Source organism: Hemitrygon akajei, unplaced genomic scaffold, assembly GCF_048418815.1.
Source record: "Hemitrygon akajei unplaced genomic scaffold, sHemAka1.3 Scf000050, whole genome shotgun sequence".
In the NCBI taxonomy this organism is placed as follows: domain Eukaryota; kingdom Metazoa; phylum Chordata; class Chondrichthyes; order Myliobatiformes; family Dasyatidae; genus Hemitrygon; species Hemitrygon akajei.
The window spans coordinates 1,168,754-1,194,136 of NW_027331936.1; the positions used below are offsets into that span (position 1 = coordinate 1,168,754).

A 25,383-nucleotide genomic window follows, 5' to 3' on the forward strand; every position below is an offset into this window, starting at 1 on the left:
GTTGATTCCCTTCTGTCAGAAGTGTGTGGTTAGGTGGGAGATTGCACATTTAAACAGAGACGTAACGTAAAGAATTTTGCTTCTCATGTATATCAGGGATGTAAGTAATGAAGTTAATACAATTGGATATGCACAAACACAGATTCGAACAAAAATACAATAGAGGGACCGAGATCAGGATGGAAACGGTAAAATGAGCACGTTGCTAATGTACAAACACGAGAAAATCTGAAGTTGTTGGCAATCCCGGGCAACACCAGGAAATCTAGGAATAGATCTAGGAAAAGAAGGTTTAACACAGAGACATCTGCACCTTGTGAGTTGTCCTGTGAGGAAACGTCTGTGATCTTGGCTTTTTTCAGTGATTGAGAAGAATTCGACATGACCTGAGTTTACACGGTGGTGTAGTTGATTGTATCCGTAGTAGTTTGGTAAAATCACTGGGATATTTGATGAGAAATAAAGTATCCTGCGGCGTTTTGACAGGGACGTCGACAAAATAGTTCCTGTTCAGGGAGGAACTGAAAGCAGTTGAAAACAGTCTCCCCCATTGTCTCCTCTCATTCTCTCCCCCATTCCCTCCCACAATTCTCTCCCCCTCTCTCCCCCTCCCGCTTTGTACCCCTCTCCCTCACCCCTCCCTCGAATGACCTCCTCAACATTCAGCAGAAGCAGATTGTTCCAATTAATTCTGTAATCTCTGCATTGTAAATATCACTGCCAGGTGCATGTCTGTTTTCCTTAAAAACACACACACAGAAAAAAGCATTCATGTCCGTAATGCCACAGTTTTAAAGACAATATTGAACAGGTAGAAACACTGGAAATCCTCTCCTGACGAGGGACGTATTGAAACATCACAACGTTCCCCACCCAGTACGGTCTCTGTGTGTACTCGGTGCTGAGCTTCTGTTTCTGTTCCAGCGAATCCAAGTATCTGAACTTTGTGGGTCCAAACAGTAAGTGAACACACCGTGAGCGAGATTCAGTCGATAACACACATATAAACCTGGGATTCACATCAGTCAGCACGTAATTCCACACCCTGCTCCACAGCGCATTAAGTATATGACACAAAAGCTGATTCAAGTGAATGATTCTATTGTGCTGTTCGGTAAGTTCGCAGAATGCACAACATTAGTAGTTGTTGTTCACAGAGAAGTTTATCGTAGCATATACGGGATCAAAATGGACAGGGGGTGGTAAACAGATTGCAAAACCAACCCGAGCTGCAACGGATTCATGCAGATATTGGGGATTATGTGGAGGAAACAGCCAGAGGAAGTGGATGAGACAGGCGCAGTCGCATAATTCAAAAAGCAGCTGGGATGTGTAGATGGAGTGAAAAGGCCAGAAGGGAAATGGGCCCAGCACAGAAAATTGTGATCATCTCAGTGGGCACTGTGGTTGGCATTGTCTCGTTGGGCCGAACGCTCTGAATTTGGACTCTATTGCTCTGTGAGTTTGTCAGTAGATGCGCCAGCGCCAGGTATCAGCGGAACGACATAGACTTTGTGTGGAAGGTGTTGTTAATGTGGAATGCTTGGTACCCAAGCCAACTGCTTCTCTGATAACAGGGGATGAAAATACTGTCATATTTGCAAAGTAATCGTACTCTCTCTGACTCACTGTCTGCTTGTTGTGTAATTCACTGCATCAGGTGGAGCTTTCCAGAACCGGGACCAGGATGTAAACAAGACGACGACGATCAACAATAGTCAGTCAGAATCAGAATGGACAAAGGTATGATACGTTGGGATTTTTGAATTAAACGTTTATCGCGTTTGTACACAGTAGTTCAGATGAAGAAACTGACACAGGTGTTAACAGGGCATAGAAAAGTTTCATCAGGCAGTGTCACTGATCCCACTGGTAAAGCAGCCTTGAGTAATTGATCAACCTAACAATTCCAGCGTAGGGACCTGACACCGGTAATGGTCGAATGACTCCGCTCACCAGGCAAAGCTTCAGCTGAGTGTCAGGAACAGGGGCTCCTGAATCAGGTGGCTGTGAGTGAAACACAGACGGGAGTGCGACAGCGGTCTTGTGGTTTATGTAAATGTTCAGGGTCAGGGTTCGTTTCACCTCAAGGCAGGCCCTGATGTGTAAGACGTCGCCAAATTTCATTTATAAAACTCAACGCCAGATGATAGGAACATATCCAGGATTTCAGAGATTGTGTGTTAACACAGCATTTCAGTGTTTGGAAGGAAAGCTATCAAGAATCCTGGGTTTTTATTGGCTGCTGTGCAAAAGGGAAGAGGGGTGTTTCCGAAATCTGTTTTCTGTAGCAGAGCGGAGATCATTGCCGGTGGTGAGAATGGCTGAGGATCAGGAGGCAGCTCATTGTAGATACATTTGTGGTCTGCTTCTGAATTTTAACACCCCAGCGAAAATCTGGGATGTGGAGAAATGGTGAACGTGAAATTCTAAATACTTCCCTCTTGAGATGATCTTCTACCTGAATTTAAATTCTCAAGATCTCTGCTGGGAAACCTGGTATAACCAATGACTAAATGTCTCTGTCAGCTATAGAAATTGTGATTGTGCTCAAATCTGTGATTCCAGATGGAACAAAAAGATGTTACAGCCTGGAAACGGGTCCTTCAGCCCATCTAATTCATGCTGATCTAAATGTCTGAGCTTGCTCTGTTTCCCTGCAGTTTTCCCAAATTTCCCTTGTAAACTTCATCTACCCCTTTTCCTGCCCACATGCTCTCAATTTTGTAATTTTATTTGTGTTTGCGGCCTCCTCTGGATGCAGGTAATTTATACCCATCAGCCACCACGTGCAAAAAGGCCCCTTTGGTCCCTTTGAAATCTCTGACATCGAGTCTGAGACTCCTCTACTCTGGGAAAAAGACTGTGAATATCTTCCCCATCTGCACCTCTGATTACTGTATATGTGTGCGTAATGTCACTTTTCAAGCTCCTGAGCTCCAGGGCAAACTGTCCCAGCCGAACCATTTAACACAAAAAACAACACCCTAGTCCAGTCCCGTAGTGGTCATTCTCAACTATTCACTTTCTAGTTTAATCACCTCCATCCTATAGATTAGAAACTACAACTTCACGCAAAGCTCTCTAAGCGAGACTTTGCCGATGACTTGCATAGTTGTTACATGACGGTCATCAGGCGGGGGATAAGATGGCAACCAGGAGAGCGGTCAGCATAGATCTCAAGGTAATGGTCAGCCTGCGATCCAGGGAGCCGAACGATGTGCGTCTGAAGGGAATGGTCAGTCTGTGACGAAGGGGACTGGACATCGTGTTGTAAAGTGATTGGGGAATGTGTGATCCAGCAGACTGGACCATGTGTAATCTCGTGGATGGTCTGACACAGACTACTGGACAGTTAGTGACCCAGGAGAGATCAGCTTGTGGAAGATAATCACAGTGATATTTCCCAGTATCACCGGACACCATTGCATGAAGATCCCGTGTCCATCCGTGTGTTCAACTGCAGTGAGTTCAGTGATCAGTATTATTGTGTCTACCCTGTTATTTTACTGAGAGTGAATATGTCCAGTGACCGGCTTATTGGGATGGTCACCTGGCAAGATGTACGGTTCACATTACCGAGCACAGTTCCACTCAAAATCTGGTCAGCCAGAGTATCTGCTCCATTACAGTTTGAATCAGTTTTGCTCAGCTCTATATCATACTCGTATAACCTAAAATTCACCACTTATTTCAGGTGGGATATTGAATCGAATAGGGAAAGTACTGAAGAGGGTTTTACCAGGCGGATCATCGAGGGAAGATGATCTGGACACGGGAAGCAAGGTACCAAAGCAGGATCTGATTGAGAGCAACGTCACATTGGAATGCGATCCGGCCGCAGCAGAATTGGAGCAAATTCAGCCTAGAGACAGTGGCTTCAGAGACATTGGTCAGGACCCTGGAACCAGCGCAAGTGAGGCGACTGCCTGTCAACCCAGAGACAGAGACGTCAGAGACACTGGTCAGGACCCTGGAACCAGCACAAGTGAGGCGACTGCCTGTCAGCTCGGAAGCTCATTGAATATGGATTTGTCAAGTCCCCAACAAGGAGCAGGTGAGTGAAATATGAGGGTGATGGGTTCGCAGAATGTGGCAGGGAGGAGGGTAAATGTGATTCCTTGTTGGAGGGTTGGTCAGAGGAGAGGGGGAATGTGTGGGTGTGGTACATGTGGTGTAGTGGGGCACCTGTTACCCCACTACAGAAAATGCACTACCTGCTCTGAGGATTTCCAGGATGTGTATTGGAGGAAACGCAGCTGTCCAGATAAGGAGAGTATTTCCGGGATGTGAATCAGGGGAAATGTATTCACCAGGATGGAGACAGTATCTATGCGAAGCGAATATTACCGACAGTCCCAACATTTATTGCCCATCCACAATTGAAATAGGTGAGTGGGTCGGGTGGGGGAATGGACTGGTTTGCATTAAATGTGATCCTTCTGGTAACCTAATGCCTAGGACATTGTTGGGTAGGTTTTAAGGCCAGTGTTGGAGATCGGAAATTAATACTATTTTGTATCTGTAGGCAGGTTCAAGGCACGTTTTTTGTTGAGTTGGGTGAGAGCGGTGGAGATGAAGGATATCTGAGTTCAAGCCTGCATTTTCCTTTATATATTCACAGATCCAGAGTTTACGATCTCCGACCTCCTGGCACAGGGGGAGGAATATCGACTGTACCAACTGACAAAGTTCTATGGAGACAGACTCAAACAAGCGATTGAAGAAAAGGTTGAAAGATTCGGTTGGATGTTGACAAAGGAGGGACATTTCAGTCGAGAAGAAAATGAGGTGAGTGTATCTAGTGTATTGTCACTGAACTGCTGGTATCAGAGGGAACAGTGATCGATATTCATCTCCTGCACGTTCAAGGTGGGGAGCACTTGGATCTACAGGTTCAGCGTCACCTTTTCCTCTCACACCTGCTGCATTTATCAGTGTGATAGAAGTTGTGATAGCAGTGGCTCTTATTCTGCACTTCGAACATTGGCTGCATATCTGGACTTCGAATAGGCATTCATTCTGAAACTAATTTCAAATCTTGGCTGAACCGTCGGGAAGATTCACCTCACCTCATTAATCCAGGATGAATATTAAACTGTCAATTGTGCCAACTGGCTTCACAACGGTACTTGAGGGAGGGAAACCTGCCAACCATATCTTATCTTTTTATCATCTGCGTCCAAATGCGCCGAAAACTTTTCCTCAATTATCGACATCTTCCCAAATGCTGATCAAACTAACTGGCCTATAATTTAAAATGGTCGGTTCTCCGAAAACATTCCAGAATCTAGTGATTCTTGAGCGATCATTACTAATGTCTCCACAATCTCTTCAGCCTCCTCTTTCAGAAGCAATCGGGTGCAGTTGATCTGGACTCATCTATCTTCAGATCTTTCAGCTTCCCGAGCGCCTTCTCCTTAATAATTGCAATTACACTCACTTCTGCCCCCTGATATTCTCAAATATCTGGCATGTTCTAGTGTTTTTTACACTGAAGACTGACGCAAAATACTGACTAATACCTTCCGCCATTTCCTTGTCTCCTGTCAGTAACTCTCCACTGTTATTTTCCAGTGGTCCAATATCCACTTTCCTCTCTTTCACTCTTCATGTATCAGGCGGACCTCTTGCAAGCCTAACTTCATATTTCATATTTTGTCTACTTACGGCATTTTAATTGCCTTCTGTTGGTTTGTAAAAACATCTCAGTCATCCAGGTTTCTACTATATTTTGTAATATTCTGTGCCCTCTCCTTTGCTTTTGTGCTGCTTTGACTACCTCGTCAGCCACGGCTGATTATCCTCCCTTTAGAATAATTATTCAACATTGTGATCATTTGTCCTGCGCCTTCTGAATTGCTCGGAGAAACGTCAGCCTTTCCCGCTCTGCCATTGTCCCTGTTAGGATCATTTTCCGGTTTTTATTTGCTCAGCTCCTCTCCTATGCCTCTGTAATTCCTTTATCCAACTGTCACACAGATACATCTAACTTTTCCTTCTCCCTCTCAAACTGCACTGTGAATTCTGATTTTTTATGATCACTGCCTCTTGTTTATTTACCTTAAGCTCCCCAATCAAACCTGGTGCAATACACCACGGACTCCAGATCCGCTTTTCCTATAGTGGGCTCAGCCACAGGCTTCTCTCAAAAGCCATCTCATAGGCATTCTATAAATTCCCTCACTTTGGATTCAGCACTGACCTGATTTTCCAAAGCTACCTGCATATTGAAATTCCCCATGACTATTTTATCATTTACCTTTTTACATGACTCTTCTCTCTCCTGTTGCAATTTGTAGCTCACATCCCCGGCTACTGTTAACATGCCTGTATATAATTTCCATCAGGGTCATTGTACCTATGCAGTGTCTTAACATCTACATCGTCCAATCCGATATCACCTCTTCTCAGGACTTTTCATTTTTAATGACAACAGAGTCTACCCAACCCTTTCACCCACTTGCTTATCCTTTCGATTCAATATTTATCTTTGGATTTAAGGACTCAACTATGATCTTCTTTCAGCAACAATTCAGTGATGCCCACCGTCTATTTTCTTTTGCTCTTTCGGTCTCCCCTCTCTTCCATTCTTGTTGTCACATCTTGTGGATATAACTTTGCACATTGACAGATCAAGTAAATTAGTCATGTTTCATCCACTGTAGGGTGTCAGTAAATCCTTATTCTTTCACGATATTGATGCAGAATTTCCTTCAGTTACTGTTTCTCTGTTAATGACCAAACCCAGGGAGAACGAGGCAGCAGCCCAGTGACGGCATCTGTTCTGAAACTGCCGGGACCATGAACAGATATTTTTCTCCACATTCTGCATGTCTGTCTGTCTGCTCCACAATAATGTCACCGCTTTCCTTTTGTAGAAAGTCACTGAACTGACAGAGAAGGGAAACCGGACAGAGAGTTCCAAACTCTTCCTTAGTTTGGTGATGGGCAAAGGCTCCCAGGCCCGGAGGGCGATGTGGGAATCCTTTCAGACATGGAGGACTGAATTACCGAAGTTAGACAGAATACTGAGGGAAATACAGGAACGAGGTCTGTTAAAACCACGCGCTGAACACAAAAGCACATTAAAATAAACATTTTAGTTATTTTAATTATTTTAGCTCTATTTCCATGTATTTATTTTAATATATATTTAAACAGGTCCAGATCCACAGAAATACATGAACATCGGCCAAGGGTTATCTGAATTACCCCCTCAACTGATCGGTGAGTGATCAAATGCTCAGTTCAAACCACACCTCAAGTGTTAGTCTGTGACTTCGCAAACCTAGAAATCAAAATTCGCCATTAGTCATTTGCTGATCTCTGGATTCAAGCAACAATTCAAAGAATCTCTCTTCGCAGCCTGAATATTCTACAATATATGTTTTTATTAATCCAGCTGTTGGTTCTGCTGAAGCCTTCACTCCAGGTCCTAACGCTCTAGGAATCCCCACACGCCCCAGGCAGGCTCATGATACACAGTATAACCCGGTCCAGGTGACTTTTCTAGCTTCAGACCTTACATCTTCCAAGCTCCTTTTCCTTTGTAATAGAACTACACGCAATTCTGTTCGCTGATGTTCGTTACCTTTTGTAATTCCGCTAGCGACTTCCACAGAGTTTGTCTGGCATTTTCATTTCACACGTTACTGCAACTACAACATAATTTTTCAGCGGTGCGATATCGACCCTCTCTCGTTTTTTACTCTTTATATATCTGGCAAAGACAAAAAAAAACTTCGGATTCCTTTCTTATATTGAGCATATCCTTGCATTTCCGGAACATTCATGTATATCTAGGAGCATCTGTAAAATAGACAGTAAATTCCAGGCACTCACAACTCTATGTAAAAAAACTACTCACAATTGCTGTAAATTTACCCCATCTCACCTAAACCAAATGCACTCTGATATTAGACACCAGTCTTAAGTAACAAAATAACAAACACAATACAAAATGTCGACCCAAACTCTCATCTCTCAAATGTGTACACCTCTGTCAGATCTCTATTCTACCACCAGGGTAAACAAATCAAATTTATGAAACCTCTACTTGTAGTACATGTTACCGAATCCAGGCACAATCCTGGTGAACCTGTTCTGCACCCTCTCCAATCCTTCCAAGAGCTGGACGATCAGAAGTGAATACAATACTCCAGATGCTCCCTAAAACCATAGGATCTAGGAGCAGAATTAAGCGATTCGGCTCAGTGAATTTGCTCTTCAATTCCTCGCAACTCCATTATCCTGCCTTCTGTAAATGTTGATACTCTTCCTAATCTTCCTATCGACCTGCATTTTAAATATATTCAATGACGTTGCTTCCTCAGCCGTCTTTGATAATTATTTCACAGATTTACCACCCGCCAGCCAAACAATTTCTCCCAGTGTGGGTCCCTGCCAGCCAGGACGGTTCCCCACAGTTCCCAAGCATGTTAATTTTCTTTATGAGCCTCCCATGTGCGACCTTGTCAAAGACTCTACCAATATGCAAGTAGACAATATTCATCTGTAACTTCATCCATCACCTTTGTCACCTCCTTGAGGAACTCAATAAAGTTGGCAAGACGCAAGCCCCACCCAAAACCTCGCTGCTGAACCCCAACCCACCTCAAGCATTCTCTTTTTCATACTCCCATGGGGCAGAAGAGATAAAAGGCTGAAGGTACGTACCATCAACCACAAAGACTGCTTTAGTTCTGCATTTATAGAACTATTGAATTGTCACCTACTATGTTATTATTGGCTCTTAATAATAATAAGACAATTTTATTTATATAATTATAGCATCGTGCATCTAATAACTGATAACAACTCACAGATACTAATAACACATACTAACAGGAGAGCAGAAAGAATACCGTTCGGGTATGAACAACAGATAACAGATTATCTAATTCTATTCCAAACCCTGTGGATAGCAGAAATCTCTCAGTGTTATATTGTCTATCAAAACATTTGATTCTCTCCTTCACATGGTTAAGAGAAGTTCCAAATATATATAAAATTCATCCAATACGTGAAATTTCTACAACATCTGATGAAGCATTGGCGCAAAATAATCGTCCTATTAACAGCAACAAAGGAACAACCACAATTATCAAAATAAATTGAAGGATATTCTGGAGTGACTCTCTAAGCCCACCATGGTTTTGTCTAGTTTTAAACCCGCTTATAATTTACGGAAAGGGACATAAATCAGGTATCAAATGAGGAAAAAATACAAATTATACCTTGACACAGCTATTCATTGATGAGTTGAAATGATTTGCTCTTGCATCAGTAAAGCTAAAACAAATAATTCAAATAATGGAGCTAATTTCCAAAGATATAAGCATGAACTTTAGACTACGAAAGTACAGAACATGAAGCATAAAGAAAGGTGCAATAGAGCCAGTAGAATATCAAACAGAGCATCAGGATACAATGCAACAGAATATGAAACATATATCTAGGATATCAATAAACAAAGAAAATAGATCATCGTGTGATACAGGAAAATCTTCCAACAAAATGTACTTCAAGGCGGAAAAAAATCTGAATTTATATGAAGGATCAAGAAAATCTGACAAAGAGAGCTGAACAGTAAAAATATAACAAAGGCAGTAAACACTCACTGTGCCCATATTGACGTATATTTTTGGTAAAATACCCTGGTCTGAAACAGATCTGCAAAATATGCAAAGAAAATAAGAAGTTAAGTAACAATTTCTAGAAAACACCATGTGCACTGCAGCACACTTAGATTTATACGAACGAGCACAGTATGAGGATGATGAATAACAGATCTATAAAAAAATGAAACAACAGCCAGATAAAAATTCTCAGAATCAGTGTTAGTATCACGGACACATGTCGTGAAAAGTGTGTTTCTGCGCCAGCGGCACAACTACAGTAAAGTGTGTGCGGTGAGCGTGTATACGTGTATACAATTGTAGAGATAGAATCGCATCAGCGTGAGTTAATCAGTCTGATGGCCTGGTGGAAGAAGCTGTCACGGAGCCTGTTGGTCCTGGCTTTTATGCTGCGGTCCCGTTTCTCGGATGGTAGCAACTGGAACAGTTTGTGCTTGGTGAGACTTGGATCCAGAATGATCCTTCGGGCCCTATTTACTTCCTGTCTCTGAAATGTCCTAAATAGTGGGAAGTTCACATCTGCAGATGCACTGGGCTGTCCGCACCACTCTCTGAAGAATGCTGCGATTGAGAGGAGTACAGTTCCCATACCAGGCAGTGATGCAGTCAGTCAGGATGCTTTCAATTGTGCCCCTGTAGAAAATCGATAGCATTTGGGAGGCCATACCAAACGACCTCAACCATCTGTGGTGAAAGAGGTGCTGTTGTCCCTTTTTTCACCACACAACTGCTGTGTACAGACCACGTGAGGTCCTCAGAGATGTGAAAGCCGAGGAACTTAAAGTTGTTCACTCTCTCAAACCCAGATCCATTGATGTCAATAGGGGTCAGCCTATCTCCATTCCTCTTGTTTCTGCGACTTTGCAACCATCTCCTTTGTTTTTGCGATATTGAGGGAGAAGTTGTTTTCTAGACATCACTGTGTTGGGGTGGTGACTTCTTCTGTGTAGGCTGCCTTGTTATTATTTGAGATTTGGCCAATAAATATAGTATTGTCAGCAAATTTAATTAGTAGATTGGAACTGTGGCTGGTGACGCAGTCATGCGTATACAGAGAGTAAAGGAGAGAGCTTCGGACACAAACCTGGAGCGCTCCTGTGTTGAGTGTCAGAGGGGCAGAGGTGGGGTGCTCACTCTTACCACCTACAGACGATTTGAAAGGAAGTTCAGGTTCCAGCTGCAGATGGCAGGGTGAAGGCCGAGGTCTCTGAGGTTCTTGTCAAGCCTGGAGGGAATGATGGTGTTGAATGCTGAACTGTGGTCTAATAACATCATTCTCACATAAGCATCCCTCTTCTCCAGATGTTTAAAGACGGTGTGCAGAGCAGTGACTATTGTGTCATTTGTTGATCAGTTGTGTCGGTAGGTGAATTGTAGTGGGTCCAGTGTGGGTGACAGCATGCTGCAGATGTAGTCCATGAACGGACTCTCAATGCATTTGCTTATTATTGAGGTGAGTTCGACAGGACGCCAGGCATTCATACATGTTGCCTTAGTCGCTTTAGGTTCAGGGACAATGGTGGATGATTTGAAGCAGGAGGGACTCTACACGGAGAGGAAGAGATTAAAAATGTCTCTAAACACACTTGCTAGTTGTACCGGGCACATCACGAGGATGCCGTCCGGTCCCGCAGGCTTGCGACTGTCCACTCGTACTCAGAGATGACCAAAGTGCAGGTCGCTTTGTCGGCTCTCCTCGGGGGTTCAGTGTTGGCGATATTGAACCGAGTGTAAAATAGATTTAGCTCCTCTGGGAGAGAGGCAGCGATGTTGGCACCATCAGTGCACTTGGCTTTGAAGTCTGCGATGGCGTACAGACCTTGTCATAAGCTGTGTGTGTTGTTGGTGAAGAGTTGTGCCAGAATCTTGTCTCTGTATTATCGTTTCGCTGTCTGGATAACTTTCCACAGATTGGAACTTGAGCTCCTGCTGATTACCGGCAATGGAGCTATAGCTATGCATGTCTGTGTGATTATATGAAATATAAAATTAAATAAGTTGTGCTTGAATAGAAATACAAAAAAAATAGTGAGGCACTATAGATGGGTTCAATGTCCATTCAGAAACTGGATGGCAGAGGAGAAGTTGCTTCTGAATCATTAAGTGCGCTCCTTACTCCGATCCTGTACAGTAGTCCCCATGAACCAGATGGTGATGCAGCCAGTTACAATGCTCTGCAAGTTACACCTGTAGAAATATTCGAGTGATGTTGGAAACTCCTGATGAAATATAGCCACTGTTGTGCCTTCTTTGTAGCTGCATCGATATATTGGGTCCAGGTCAAATACTCAAATATTGACAGCCAAGAATTTGAAATTGCTCACTCTTTCCACATCAGATTCCTCTATGAGGACTGGTGTGCTGTGTTCCCTCATCTTGCTTTTCTGAAATCCACTATTAGCTCTAAGAATATATGTTCATCAACGCAAGGAGGATTCAGCACTCCGTACAAGCATATGCAAATCTGACAAGTGGTGCACATCACTGAATGGAAATGAAAGCAGAATCCATAAAAATTAAGACACTATCATAATAGTAGAAAATGTTAACTAATGGAAAAGTCTGACTCCCCATGGAAGACATCCCCACGATCTGACCCGACTAGATGTTGACAAGGAAGCGTCGAGCCCCTGGCTCAGAGTTGGAGACCTGTTCCCAGAAACAGAAGACATAGTTGTAACAATACAGGACAAGGTTGTTAACACATATAGTTATCAATAATACAAAATAAAAGACCAATAGGTTCAAGATGATAAATGCTGAGAGTTACAAGAGAAACCAGAAACAATCCAACACTTTACAGGATCCTGCAGTAGTTTAACTGAATCTCATTACTTACACAGGCACAATCAAGTGGTGGACAACATTCACAAAAATCTTGCTTAAACTACAACTGCTGAAAAACACCATAATTTACTATAAGTACAAGCCTGCTTCAAATTTCGAGTTAGAGTCCTTCATATCATACTGTGACCGATCATTGTTTCAGATAGGATAATCCATGATAACTGTTCGGATATAATTTTTCAGGATAAACAAGCTAAAACAACTTACTTAATCGATATAGCCATTCCAAACTTAACATACAGAAATCAATTAGTAAAAAACACCAGAAATATGCTGAATTAAAAGGGGAAAATGAAAGACTATGGAACACGAACTGGGTATTCATTAACCCAATCGTAATATCGATAACTGGTATAATCCCAAAGGATTTACACAATAGTACTAATAAATTAGGCCCACACGGCAGTACTTGTGTAAATCTTGGAAAACACATCATACCATACACCACGAGAATAGTCTGAAATTCCCTATCAATTCAGACTTGAGTGTGGTTGGCTATGCCCGTACATCGAGTTTTACCAGTTTAGGCTGAGAAAATAATAATAACAATAACCTATTTATAAAGCACCTTTCATCCAGACGATGCCTTCAAACCACATCACAACGGGATAAAGTGCAAAATAGTAAATAAAAGACAAAATGTTGTCAGTCTTAATATACACTTCAGACTTCTGCACAGTGCTGTAGTTTTAGGTGTTGAATTCTACAATTTGTGAGCATAGTTCCAAAAACAAAACCCTGACCTCCCAAAGATCCTTTGACCTTCTACCTTACTGTCTGCCTGCACTGCATTTTCTCGGCAACTGCAACACTGTTTCCCTGAACTATTCTGTTCCGTTTTTCCTTGTACGACCTCATTGCACCGATGTGATGTAATGATCTATTTGGATCGCATGCAGAAAAGCTTTCCATTTTACCGTGGTGCATGTGACATTAATAAACCCATTTATCGATTTATTGTTTTCAATAATATAATGCCACTGGGTTGCTTAAGGTTGTTATACACGATGAGCTGCCACGATCTATTGGCGTGCAATAGCTCCCAGTGGCGTGCAACTAAAATAGCCTCTGACAACCAAGTACAGCTCCTGGCCTTCACGTGTAGTTTAGCCAATAAGTCCAGTGGAAGCGTTTCTTCCGACAGGAGAAGGGTCAGAGGCGGGTAACTGGAGCCTTACAGCCAGTCGCTTTGGGCAGATGGGGCTCATCGGCTGTGATTGACAGCTCACTCAGGAGCAGGAAAACTCTGATCTCAAAACTCCACTGCCATGCAAAGGTACCCCTCATATGGAAGAATTTGGGAGTAAACCCAGTGGGAAAACTCCTGACCTGGAGCCACTAAGACAGTGTTAAATGGTGTTCAACGCAGACTGCCATCTCCTGCGACACCTCTGGTGCCAAGCTGTGTCAGTCTCTGCCGTTCCTTTGTGTTCATCAGTTGCATGGGGTGAGGGAGCTTGCTACTTCGGCAAAAGTTTCCTCTCCATATCGTAGTGCGGTGGCTTGAAGGGGCAGGACATCCACGGTCGACTTTAGCAGACGGAGGCCTCCTGAGACAGCGCCCCACCCCCACAACAAGACTGATGAGTAGCAGTTGCCAGGACTTCACCATCCTCTCCCACAAACATGATGTACATCCTGAGACAGACACTTGTTGTTTCTTCCATGAACAGAGATTCCATCTTTCCACCAATCCTCCATCACTGCCACTGAAAACTAGCCATTTTCTTTCTTGTCGTTCCGATGGGTTATCGATCCCCAACCTCACTGTGATTCTCCCCCAGATGCGGACTGGCTTGAGTATTTCCCGCATATTCTGCTCCTCTTTTGATGCAAGAGCAGTGGACACCTATGACTCTCCAGTGTACAGCTTTGCCAAAATGCAGAGTGTCCTGCTCTCCATAGTTCCACACCAGATCAGAAACATAGAAACATAGAAAATAGGTGCAGGAGTAGGCCATTCGGCCCTTCGAGCCTGCTCAGCCATTCAGTATGATCATGGCTGATCATCCAACACAGAACCCTGTACCTGCTTTCTCTCCATACCCCCTGAGCCCTTTAGCCACAAGGGCCATATCTAACTTTCTTTTAAATATAGCCAATGAACCGGCCTCAACTGTTTCCTGTGGCAGAGAATTCCACAGATTCACCACTCTCTGTGTGAAGAAGTTTTTCCTCATCTCGGTCCTAAAAGGCTTCCACTTTATCCTTAAACTGTGACCTCTCGATCAGCATTAATATCGTTTGTTAATGATGCAAGCAATGCATTAAATATAGTGAAATGTTCTTGTAACGGGAGTACAGTCAGGATTGGAATAGGATATCAGGGGAATGTTCAACTTCTCAAGTAACTAGTATCAGAATGTGAGGATTGGACATTTTCTGGTCCTTTTATCACTGTTAATTTTGCTGTCTGTGAACAGAATTTTACTTTCTGCTCCAATATCCATGGAAGCATTGAATTAATTCATGTAATCTCAAACACTGAATGTTGAAATGCAGTGATAAATTTTTTTGTCAGTTGAGCCATTTCATATTTTGACTATGTTCTCTGTTCCCATGGAAGATGTTCAACAGAAACACAAGGAGACTCTGCGGGTACAAACTGAAACACTGAGAGTGAACACGATTATGTTGACGGAGAAGGTGAAGGTTTTCCAGCTGGATGATCGATACGCTGAGCTCACGGTCATTTCTACTGTTCGAGATCGGAGAATGGTGGAACATGAGCTGCTGGCAAGAGGCAGAGACCACGAAGAGTGGAGAGAGGAACATCTCCACAGAGAGTTGGAGAAAATCCGGACTGATCAGTTATTCCATAGCAACTTTTCCCGAAGTGAATCAAAATCTGGGAGTTCGGCAGCAGTGGCCGGAGTCCCAGGAATTGGGAAAACCACAATGATACAAAAGATTGTTTATGACTGGGCCACGGGGAAAATATACCAACAGTTCCAGTTTGTCTTCAGTTTCAAATTCCGGGATTTAAACTCCATTAACTGCAGAATAAACCTGAGGGAACTGATTCTGGATCAGTATCCTTACTTTGGGAATATCCTCAGAGAGATATGGAAGAACCCAGAGGGATTGCTGTTTATATTTGATGGTTTGGATGAATTCAATGACAAAATCGATTTTGCTGACAGTCAGAGAGACACAGAGCCTCGGTCCACAGGCACAGATCCTGAATTCAAGTGCAAGGTGTCCGAAATTGTGCACAGTTTAATCCAGGGAAAGCTGCTCCCAGGGTGTTCAGTGCTGGTGACCACCCGTCCCACTGCATTACAGTTATTGGAAAAGGCGAAGATCAGTGTCCGGGCTGAAATCCTGGGATTTTCTGGTAAGGAACGGAAGGAATATTTCATCAGGCATTTTGAAGCTCAGACGGTGGCAGAAGCTGTTTTCAAACACGTGAAGGAGAACGAGATCCTGTACACCATGAGCTACAACCCCTCCTACTGCTGGATCCTCGCTCTGGCACTGGGCCCCTTCTTCACACAAACAGTCCGGGACCCGCAGCGAGTTCCCAAGACCATCACCCAACTGTACTCCTACTATATTTACAACATCCTGAAAAACCACGGCCGTGAGATTGAGAACCCCCGTGATGTGTTACTCAGCGTTGGTCAGATGGCCTTCAGAGGAGTGTCCGAGAAGAAGATTGTGTTTACAGATGGAGATTTGATCAAGTTCAATCTGCAGCCTTCCCAGTTCCTGTCCGGGTTCCTGATGGAGCTTTTGGAGAGAGAGGATTCTGCCCGGAGCGTGGTGTACACATTCCCACACCTCACCATCCAAGAGTTTGTAGCTGCAGTCGCACAGTTCCTGAATCCACATCCTGGGGATATCCTGATATTCCTCACTGAAGCCCACAACACGACAGATGGGAGATTTGAGGTATTTCTCCGTTTTGTTGCTGGTCTCTCCTCCCCAATGACAGCTCGGGGCCTGGAGGAGTTTCTGGGTCCATTTCTTCACCAAACGACCTGCCGGGTGATTGACTGGTTGAAGGAGGAGGTTAAACGCCAGTTTGGAAACACATGGAGTGAAGATGGTAAAAGGAGCCTCCTGAACACATTGCACTACCTGTTTGAGTCTCAGAATCGTGGACTGGCTCAGGACGCACTGGGATCTGTGAAAACACTTTCATTCAGTGGAATGACACTGACCCCGATTGACTGCGCGGTCCTGTCTCATGTCATCGGACTCTGTGATACAATAAAACACCTCGACCTGGAGGACTGCCACATTCAGTGTGAAGGAATCCAGCGGTTGGGTCCCGGGCTGCACAAGTGCCAGGAGTTGAGGTAACTTGATTTACCTCTCATTCTGAACTGTGAAACACTTACATTGTGTTGTTTCAATGTAAAGGTATTTGTGTAAAACTGTAATGTATCAGATTGTGACAAATGCCCAGGGGATCGGTCAGTAAATCCCCAAGAACGGGAGGGTTCTGTGGTCCCTTGTGAAGGGATGTTGGAGACTTCATCAGATCAGTGAACAACGGCCATTGGTTTAATGGTAGTAAATCACAGGAATAGCCGTGTTTCTCACTGCCTGTGACACGTCCATTGACAATGTTCCTTCTCACTGTTACTGACACCCAGACCGACACTGACTGCAGCAGGTGGGTCAGAGATTCACACCCCCTTCCCGGTGAGAGACAAGAGACCATCAGCAGTCTGTCGCAGTGAGAAGGAAAGAAATATCATTTTGAGATTGTCCTCCCCTACCCTCCCCGTGTGTGACTATCTCCATTTCTAGATCATCTAATCAAATTGAATTATCTTTTCCCTTTGGTATCTTCCTCTGGGATCTTTCTTCCCCATTCCCCTCCCTCCCGCAGGTTCTGTCTTCCCATCCCTTTTCCTCAGGTGGGGTCTCTTCCACCGTCTCCCATCGACATTTCCCCATTCACAAATCTTCCTCACAGTGGGACTTTCTACAATCCCTCATCACTGCACCTCCTGACCCTCTCACATCAGGAACACTTTTCTAATCATCGGGGAATGAGATAGAATATGTGGAGTTTACAGTGTCACACCGACAGACTACACTACTGACATTCGGTGAATACCCTGGTGCTCGTCAGTGAGGGACATTGATAGTGATGGGAACTCCGATCAGTGATTTACTGAAGGGTTTAATGTTTCATGAAATATCTGAATGAGAGAAATTCCCCCAGACCTACGTTTTGAATCACTTTGTTCATCAATTTGTCTGTTTGTGTTTAGACTTGGGCAGAGTCAACTGGGAGATTCAGAAGTGAAACTGGTGTCCGCGGCTCTGAGGAACGCAGAGTGTAAAATACAGAGACTGTGGTAAGTTCCAGACTGTGGGAGATTGTGTTTACAGTCACTGGGTGTCTGTCACTGAACATTAATGTGATCAGCAGAAACAAAGAAACATAGAAAACATACAGCACAAAACAGGCCCTTCGACCCACAAAGATGTGCCGGGCATGTCCATAGCTCAGAACTACCTGGGGTATACCCATAGCCCTCTATTTTACTAAGCTCCATGTAGATATCCAGAAATCTCTTAAAAGACCTTATCGTATCCGCCTCCACCACCGCCGCCGGTAGCCCATTCCACGCACTCACCACTCTCTGTGTAAAAAAATGAAGCCCTGACATTGAAGAAGGAGAGGACATTGTCGCCAGAGTGCTTGGGTACCAGGGTAATCCGGGAATGCTTTAAAGGGGAGGGAAGATCACCTAGACTAAGAATAAGATTGTAGTAGGCCGCCAGGAACGACGGGTCTGTGCGGCGAAGCTGCTCGAAGGTGATCCTATCGGGGCCAGCTGCAGAGCCTGACATCCCCCTAATTGCTGAACCTACTTTTACTTACTGTAAAAAATGAACCGCTGTACCTATTTCCAATCTCTTTGAAAATATGCCCTCTCGTGCTAGCCGTTTCAGCCCTGGGGAAAAGCCTCTGACTATCCACACGATCAATGCCTCCCACCATCTTATACACCTCTATCAAATCACCTCTCATCCTCCGTCACTCCAACAGAAAAGGCCGAGTTCACTCAACCTATTCTCATAAGACATGTTCCCCAACCAGGCACCATCCTTGTAAATCTCCTCTGCATGCTTTCTATGGTTTCCACGTCCTTCCTATAGTGAGGCGACCAGAATTGAGCACAGTATTAAAAGTGGGGTCTGACCAGGGTCCTATATAGCTGCAACATTACGACTCGCCTGTTAAACTCAATCCCACGACTGATGAAGGTCAATACACCATATGCCTTCTTAACTAAAGAGTCAAACTGCGTAGTTGCTTTGGGTGACCTATGGACTCGGACCCCAAGATCCCACTGACCCTCCACACTGCCAAGAGTCTTACCATTAACACTATATTCTGCCATTATAGTAGACCTCCCAAAATGAACAAGTTCACACTTATCTGGGTTGAACTCTATCTGCTACTTCCCCGCCCTGTTTTGCATTCTATCAATGTCCCGCCATAGCCTCTGACAGCCCTCCACACTATCCATAACACCCCCAACCTATGTGTCATCAGCAAATTTATTAACCCATTCCTCCACTTTCTCATTCAGGTCATTTATAAAAATCAAAACGATTCGGGGTCACAGAACAGATCCCTGAAGCACTCCACTGGTGACCAACCTTTATGCAGAATATGACCTGTCTACAACCACTCTTTGCCTTCTGTGGGCAAGACAGTTCTGGATCCACAAAACAATGTCTCCTTCGATCCCATACATCCTTACTTTCTCTATAAGTCTTAAATTGGGAATCTTATCAAATGCCTTGCTGAAATCCATATACACTACATCTACTACTCTTCCTTCATCAATGTGTTTAGTCACATCCACAAAAAATTCAATCAGGCTCATTACGCATGACCTGCCTCTGACAAAGCCATGCTGACTATTCCTAATCATATTTTGCTTCTTCATATGTTCATAAAACCTACCTCTCAGGATCTTATCCATCAACTTACCAACCATTGAAGTAAGACTCACTAGCCTATAATTTCCTGGGCTATCCCTACTCCCTTTCTTGAAGAAGGGAACAACATCTGCAACCCTTCAATCCTCTGCAGCCTCTCCCGTCCTCATTGATGATGTAAAGATCATTGCCAGAGGCTCAGCAATCTCCTCCCTCGATTCCAACAGTAGCCTGCGGTACATCCCGTCATGCCCCGGTGATTTATCCAACTTGATGCTTTCCAAAAGCTCCAACACATCCTCTTTCTTAATATCTGCATTCTTAAGCTTTTCAGTACACTGCAACTCATCCGTACAATTGCCAAAATCCTTTCTGTCATGTATACTGAAGCAAATGATTCATTAAATACCTCCGCTATTTCCTCCGGTTCCATAGGCACTTTTTCATTGTCACACTTGATTGGTCCTATTCCCTCACGGCTTATCCTCTTGCTCTTCGTATACTTGTAGAATGCCTTGGGGTTTTCCTTAATCCTGTCCGCCAAGGCCTTCTCATGGCCCCTTCTAGCTCTCCTAATTTTATTCTTAAACTCCTTCCTGCTAGCCTTATAATCATGCAGATTCATATCACTACCTCGTTTTTGAACCTTTTGTAAGCTCTTCTTTTCTTCTTAACTCGATTTCCAATGTTCTTTGTACACCACGTATTTTGTACTCTACCATCCTTTCCAAGTCTCATTGGAACGTACATACTCAGAACCCCACGCAAATATCCCTTGAACTTTTCCTACATTTCCTCGGTACATTTCCGTGATTAGGGTTAGGGTTAGGGTTAGGTATGTGAATAGCAAAAAAATAGTTAAGACTAAAACTGAACCATTGAAGACAGAAAAGGTGAATTTATTATGGGAAACAAGGAAATGGCAGATGAGTTGAACAAGTACTTTGGATCTGCCTTCACTAGGGAAGACACAAACCATCTCCCATATGTAATAGCGCTCAAAGAAACTAGGGTAAAGGATGAACTGAAGGAAATTTATATTAGGCAAGAAACGCTGTTGGATAGACTATTGAGTCTGAAGGCTGATAAGTTCCCGGGACCTGATGGTCTGCATCCCAGGGTACTTAAATAGGTGGCTCTAGAAATCGTGGACGTATTACTAATCATTTCCCAATGTTCTATAGATTCAGGAACAGTTCCTGCTGACGAGAGGGTGGCTAATGTTGTCCCACTTTTCAAGAAAGGAGGGAGAGAGAAAACAAGGAATTATAGACCGGTTAGCCTGACGTCAGTGGTGGGAAAGATGCTGGAGTCAATTATAAAAGATGAAATTACGACACATTTGGAAAGCAGTAGAAGGATCAGTCCGAGTCAGCATGGGTTTATGAAGGGAAAATCATGCTTGACTAATCTTCTGGAGTTTTTTGAGGATGTAACTATGAAAATGGACAAGGGAGAGCCAGTGGATGTAGTATTCTTGGACTTCCAGAAAGCTTTTGATAAAGTCCCACATAGGAGATTAGTTGGCAAAATGAGGACACATGGTATTGGGGGCAGAGTACTGACATGGATTGAAAATTTACTGGCTGACAGGAAACAAAGAGTAGCGATTAACGGTCCCTTTCGGAATGGTAGGCTGTGACCAGTCGGGTACCGCAAGGTTTGGTGCTGGGACCGCAGCTGTTTACAATATGCATTAATGATTTAGATGAAGGGAATAAAAGTAACATTAGCAAATTTGCTGATGACACAAAGCTGGGTGGCAGTGTGAAATGTCAGGAAGATATTATGAGATTGCAGTGTGACTTGGACAGGTTGGGTGAGTGGGCAAATGTATGGCAGATGCAGTTTAATGTGGATAAATGTGAGTTTAACCACTTTGGTGGCAAGAACAGGAAGGCAGATTACTATCTAAATGGAGTCGTTAGGAAAAGGGGAAGTACAACGAGATCTAGGTGTTCTTGTACATCAGTCAATGAAAGAAAGCATGCAGGTACAGCAGGCAGTGAAGAAAGCTAAAGGCACGCTGGAATATTCAAGAGGAATTGAATATAGGAGTAAAGAGGTCCTTCTGCAGCTGTACAGGGCCCTGGTGAGACCCCACCTGGAGTATTGTGTGCAGTTTTGGTCTCCAAATTTGAGGAAGGACATTCTTGCTATTGAGGGAGTGCAGCGTATGTTCACAAGGTTAATTCCCGGAATGACGGGACTGTCATATGTTGAAAGATTGGAGCGACTGGGCTTGTATACACTGGAATTTAGAAGGATGAGAGGGGATCTGATTGAGACATATAAGATTATTAAGAGATTGGACACGCTGGAGGCAGGAAGCATGTTCCCGCTGATGGGTGAGTCCAGAACTAGAGGCCACAGTTTAAGAATAAAGGGTAGGCCATTTAGAACTGAGATGCGGAAAAACGTTTTCACCCAGAGTGTGGTGGATATGTGGAATGCTCTGCCCCAGAAGTCAGTGGAGGCCAAGTCTCTGGATGCATTCAAGAGAGAGTTAGATAGAGTTCTTATAGATAGCGGGGTCAATGGATATGGGGAGAGGGCAGGAACGGGGTACTGATTGTGTATGATCAGCCATGAACACAGTGAATGGCGGATTGGCTAGAAGGGCCGAATGGCCTACTCCTGCAACTATTGTCTATTGTCTAACATGTGTTTCCAATTTAGACTTACGTCCCAGCCGGATAGCCTCATAGTTCCCCTTACTCCAATTAAATATTTCCCTAACTTCCCTGTTCCTATCCCTCTCTAATACTATGGTAAAAGAGATAGAATTGTGATCACTATCTGCAAAATGCTCTCCCGCTGAGAGACCTGACACCTGGCCAGGTTCATTTCCCAATACCAGATCAAGTACAGCCTCTCCTCTTGTAGGCTTATCTACATATTGTTTCAGGAAACATTCCTGAACACACCTAACAAACTCCACCCCATCTATAACCCTCACTCTAGGGAGATGCCAATCAATATTTGGGAAATTAAAATCCCCCACTTCAAAAACACTGTTATTAGTATTCCTTTTCAGAATCTGTCACCCTATCTGCTCCTCGATGTCCCTGTTACTGTTGGGTGGTCTATATTAAACACCCAGTCGAGTTCTTGACTCCTTCCTGTTCCTAACTTCCACCTACAGAGACTCCATAGATAACCCCTCCATGAATTCCTCCTTTTCTGCAGCTGCGACACTATCTCTGATCAACAGTGCCATGCCCTCTCCTAGTACCATTCGAGTTTCCTTCCTGCGTCCACAGAATCGCCTCTCTGACCCCCTAACTATAGAGTCCCCTACCACTACTGCCTTCCTCATCCCTTCCCTACTCTTCTAAGTCAAAGGGCTGGACTCTGTGCCAGAGGCATGGCCACTGTCGATTCTGCCAGGTAGGCCGTCTCTTCCAGCAGTACTCAAACAGGAGATCTTATTGTCAAGGGGTACAGCCACTAGGGTACTCTCTAGTACCTGCTGCTTGCCCTTCCCTCTCCTGACTGTGACCCACTTCTTCAGTCTCCCGTGGCCCCGGTGTGACCACCTGCCTGTGACTCCTCTCGATCACCTCCTCGCTCTCCCTGACCAGATGAAGGTCATCGAGCTGCATCTCCAGTTCCCTAACTCGGTCCCTAAGGAGCTGCAGCTCGACACACCGGGCGCAGATGTTGCCGACCAGGAGGCTGGTAGTCTCCAGGATCTCCCACATTTGACACCGAGCACAGAAAACCAGCTCTCTGTCTGTATTGTAAACAGATAACCTACCTCGCCTCGACCCTTTATCGCCGAAGCCCCATTGAGCCAAAGTCCTCCTACTCTGTTTCCCGCTCCTCTGATGCTCGCTCTGTAAATCGGTCTTCCTTTTAAACTCTTCTCGCTGTTCTCACTGGCCGACTTGCACAGTCGTGCTGAAGAAAAAAAATCAGTAATTGTGTTACTGATAAACACTGGGGATCTGTACCGCCTCCTGTCTCTCTGTGTCCTTCACCCTCACTCTCTCTCATCTCCAGGCTGATCGACGTCGGTCTCACAGATTCTGGTGCCGAGGATCTCGCCTCCGCTCTCAGTGCAAACACATCACTGACGGGGCTGAACCTAAGATGGAACTCGCTGACAGACCGATCTGTCCCCGCTCTCCGCCACCTCATATTGACCCTTCCGAATCTGTCGTGGATCGAGTGAGTGTTTGTGTTAATGTTCAATGTAATAAAATATCAGCGGATCCGCGGGTTTTCTGGTGATATTTGTCGGTGAGTGTTGTTGAAACATTAACCCCAGTCCCCTGTTACTGACACTGTTGTGTGATCTGTTTATTTCATCTTTATTCTCCCATCTGTTTCAGGCTGCGGGACAATTGGTTCAGTGAGACTGGGAGGAAGGAACTGAGATCTCTGCAGGAACCCAGACCCGGACTGACAATGTCCGTGTGAACAACTGAATGTGTGAACATCCCCTCCCGCGGGACGGGAACACTTTAGCAGATTCTCCGCCCTCCCCGCTCCCCTTTACCTCACGCCCTTAACTTTAGGCTCACTCCAGGTGTAATTCCCAACGGTTTTAACGGTACTGGCTCCAGTCTTGCGCTGTGTGTCGTTCGTTGCACTCCCGTAGTGACGTATTTCTGCCTCCTGTCCAGTGGTGCTGCTCCCGCCAGATGTAAAGATTTGAGACTCCTTCACGTGAGACCCCGGGGAATTACACAGACAGGAAGTACTCAGGGCCGGGGTTCCGTTTAGGACACTAGTGTCCGGGGGTTGGATTATCCAAGGAGAGAGCCCTTTTGACCACTTTGCTGAGGGCAGTACATTTAGTCGTCTGGCCGATATAATGATGTTAAATTGACAAATACCTCGGCAGTGACCCTGGATCTGCAGCGATCTCGGTCACGGCTCTGAAGTGTGATTTTATAATCATCGTTTCCCCGATGCGGAGTGACGGTGAGAAACGGGACTAATGATTCAAATTGTCACCTGTTATGGCCGGTCAGTTAATTGTGTGTGACTGTGAAGAGTCGGGAGCAGCTTATTTATTCCCGCATGTCAATAGCTCACACATTGTTTAATTTACATTTGTCATGATGAAATCAATAAACCGCTGTAACATACTGTTTTGATGTCAGACTCGAGTCACATTAAAGGAAAAACAGTGACCTGGGGTTACTGCTGCCCTCCCGCACCCGGTGAACTGCAATAATGGGTCTGAGCTCCTCACACTGGTACAGCAACGTCTCAGTGTCTGGGTGCCCAGGATCTCATCTCCGCCCTACCCCCATCGTGGCTAACTGCCCCCGCAGACAGTTAAAATCGACTGTAATATCAGGCGTGATATTGATGGGGGAAGGAATACCGGCGTTGAGCCACATCATTCCATCACAGACTCCTAGGGTCAGACACAGAGTGATTCTCCCTTCACACCGTCCCATCACACATTCCCGGGGTCAGATACAGAGTGATCCTCCCTCCACACCGCCTCATCAACCACTCCTGAGGACAGACACGAGAAAAATGTGGACTGTAGTTCTCGAGTTGAAACAGATTACAGAGGAGACTCTCTTGGAACTGTAGCACCGGACAGGGGAGTACAGATTGGATTCATAAACATTGCGGTGAACAATCACACTTGACTTATAGGGTCGAGAAGTAGCCCAGGATGAAATCGAAGTTGAGGATAATTTTGCAAATTGGGACTCCACCCCTTCCCGTCCTCTCCCACGGTCCGCAGTCCTTCCAGGACGCCATCCTTTCCCGTCCACTCATACGGACCGCGATCCCAATCAAATGCCAATCTTTCCCATTCATTCCCACCATGGAAATTTCCAATGGACCCCAGCCCGTCCCATTCACTCCACCCACCCGCATTCCTAACGGGACGCACCACTACCCATTCGCTTGCATCGTCCAAACCTCCAGTGGACCCCGATCCTTCCCATTCACTCCCACTGTTTACCTCCCAGTAGCCCCCTCCCCTTCCCTTTTACCCCCT

At 44.6% G+C, this 25,383-nt stretch overlaps 1 protein-coding gene across 2 annotated transcripts in view; it reads left to right on the plus strand.

Moving 5' to 3' along the window:
- LOC140721075 (NACHT, LRR and PYD domains-containing protein 3-like) overlaps window positions 1-24,492 on the plus strand; it is a 39,608-nt gene extending 15,116 nt beyond the window's left edge. For both annotated transcript variants that reach the window (XM_073035942.1, XM_073035941.1), the window contains exons 4-12: window positions 1,661-1,743; window positions 3,698-4,057; window positions 4,625-4,791; window positions 6,882-7,053; window positions 7,165-7,230; window positions 15,055-16,792; window positions 17,720-17,806; window positions 23,412-23,579; window positions 23,744-24,492. In XM_073035942.1, coding sequence (XP_072892043.1) covers window positions 1,734-1,743; window positions 3,698-4,057; window positions 4,625-4,791; window positions 6,882-7,053; window positions 7,165-7,230; window positions 15,055-16,792; window positions 17,720-17,806; window positions 23,412-23,579; window positions 23,744-23,831 — 2,856 coding nt within the window. In that variant the 5' untranslated portion in view covers window positions 1,661-1,733 and the 3' untranslated portion in view covers window positions 23,832-24,492. The remainder of the gene's footprint in view (window positions 1-1,660; window positions 1,744-3,697; window positions 4,058-4,624; window positions 4,792-6,881; window positions 7,054-7,164; window positions 7,231-15,054; window positions 16,793-17,719; window positions 17,807-23,411; window positions 23,580-23,743) is intronic.
- The last annotated feature ends 891 nt before the right edge of the window (window positions 24,493-25,383 follow it).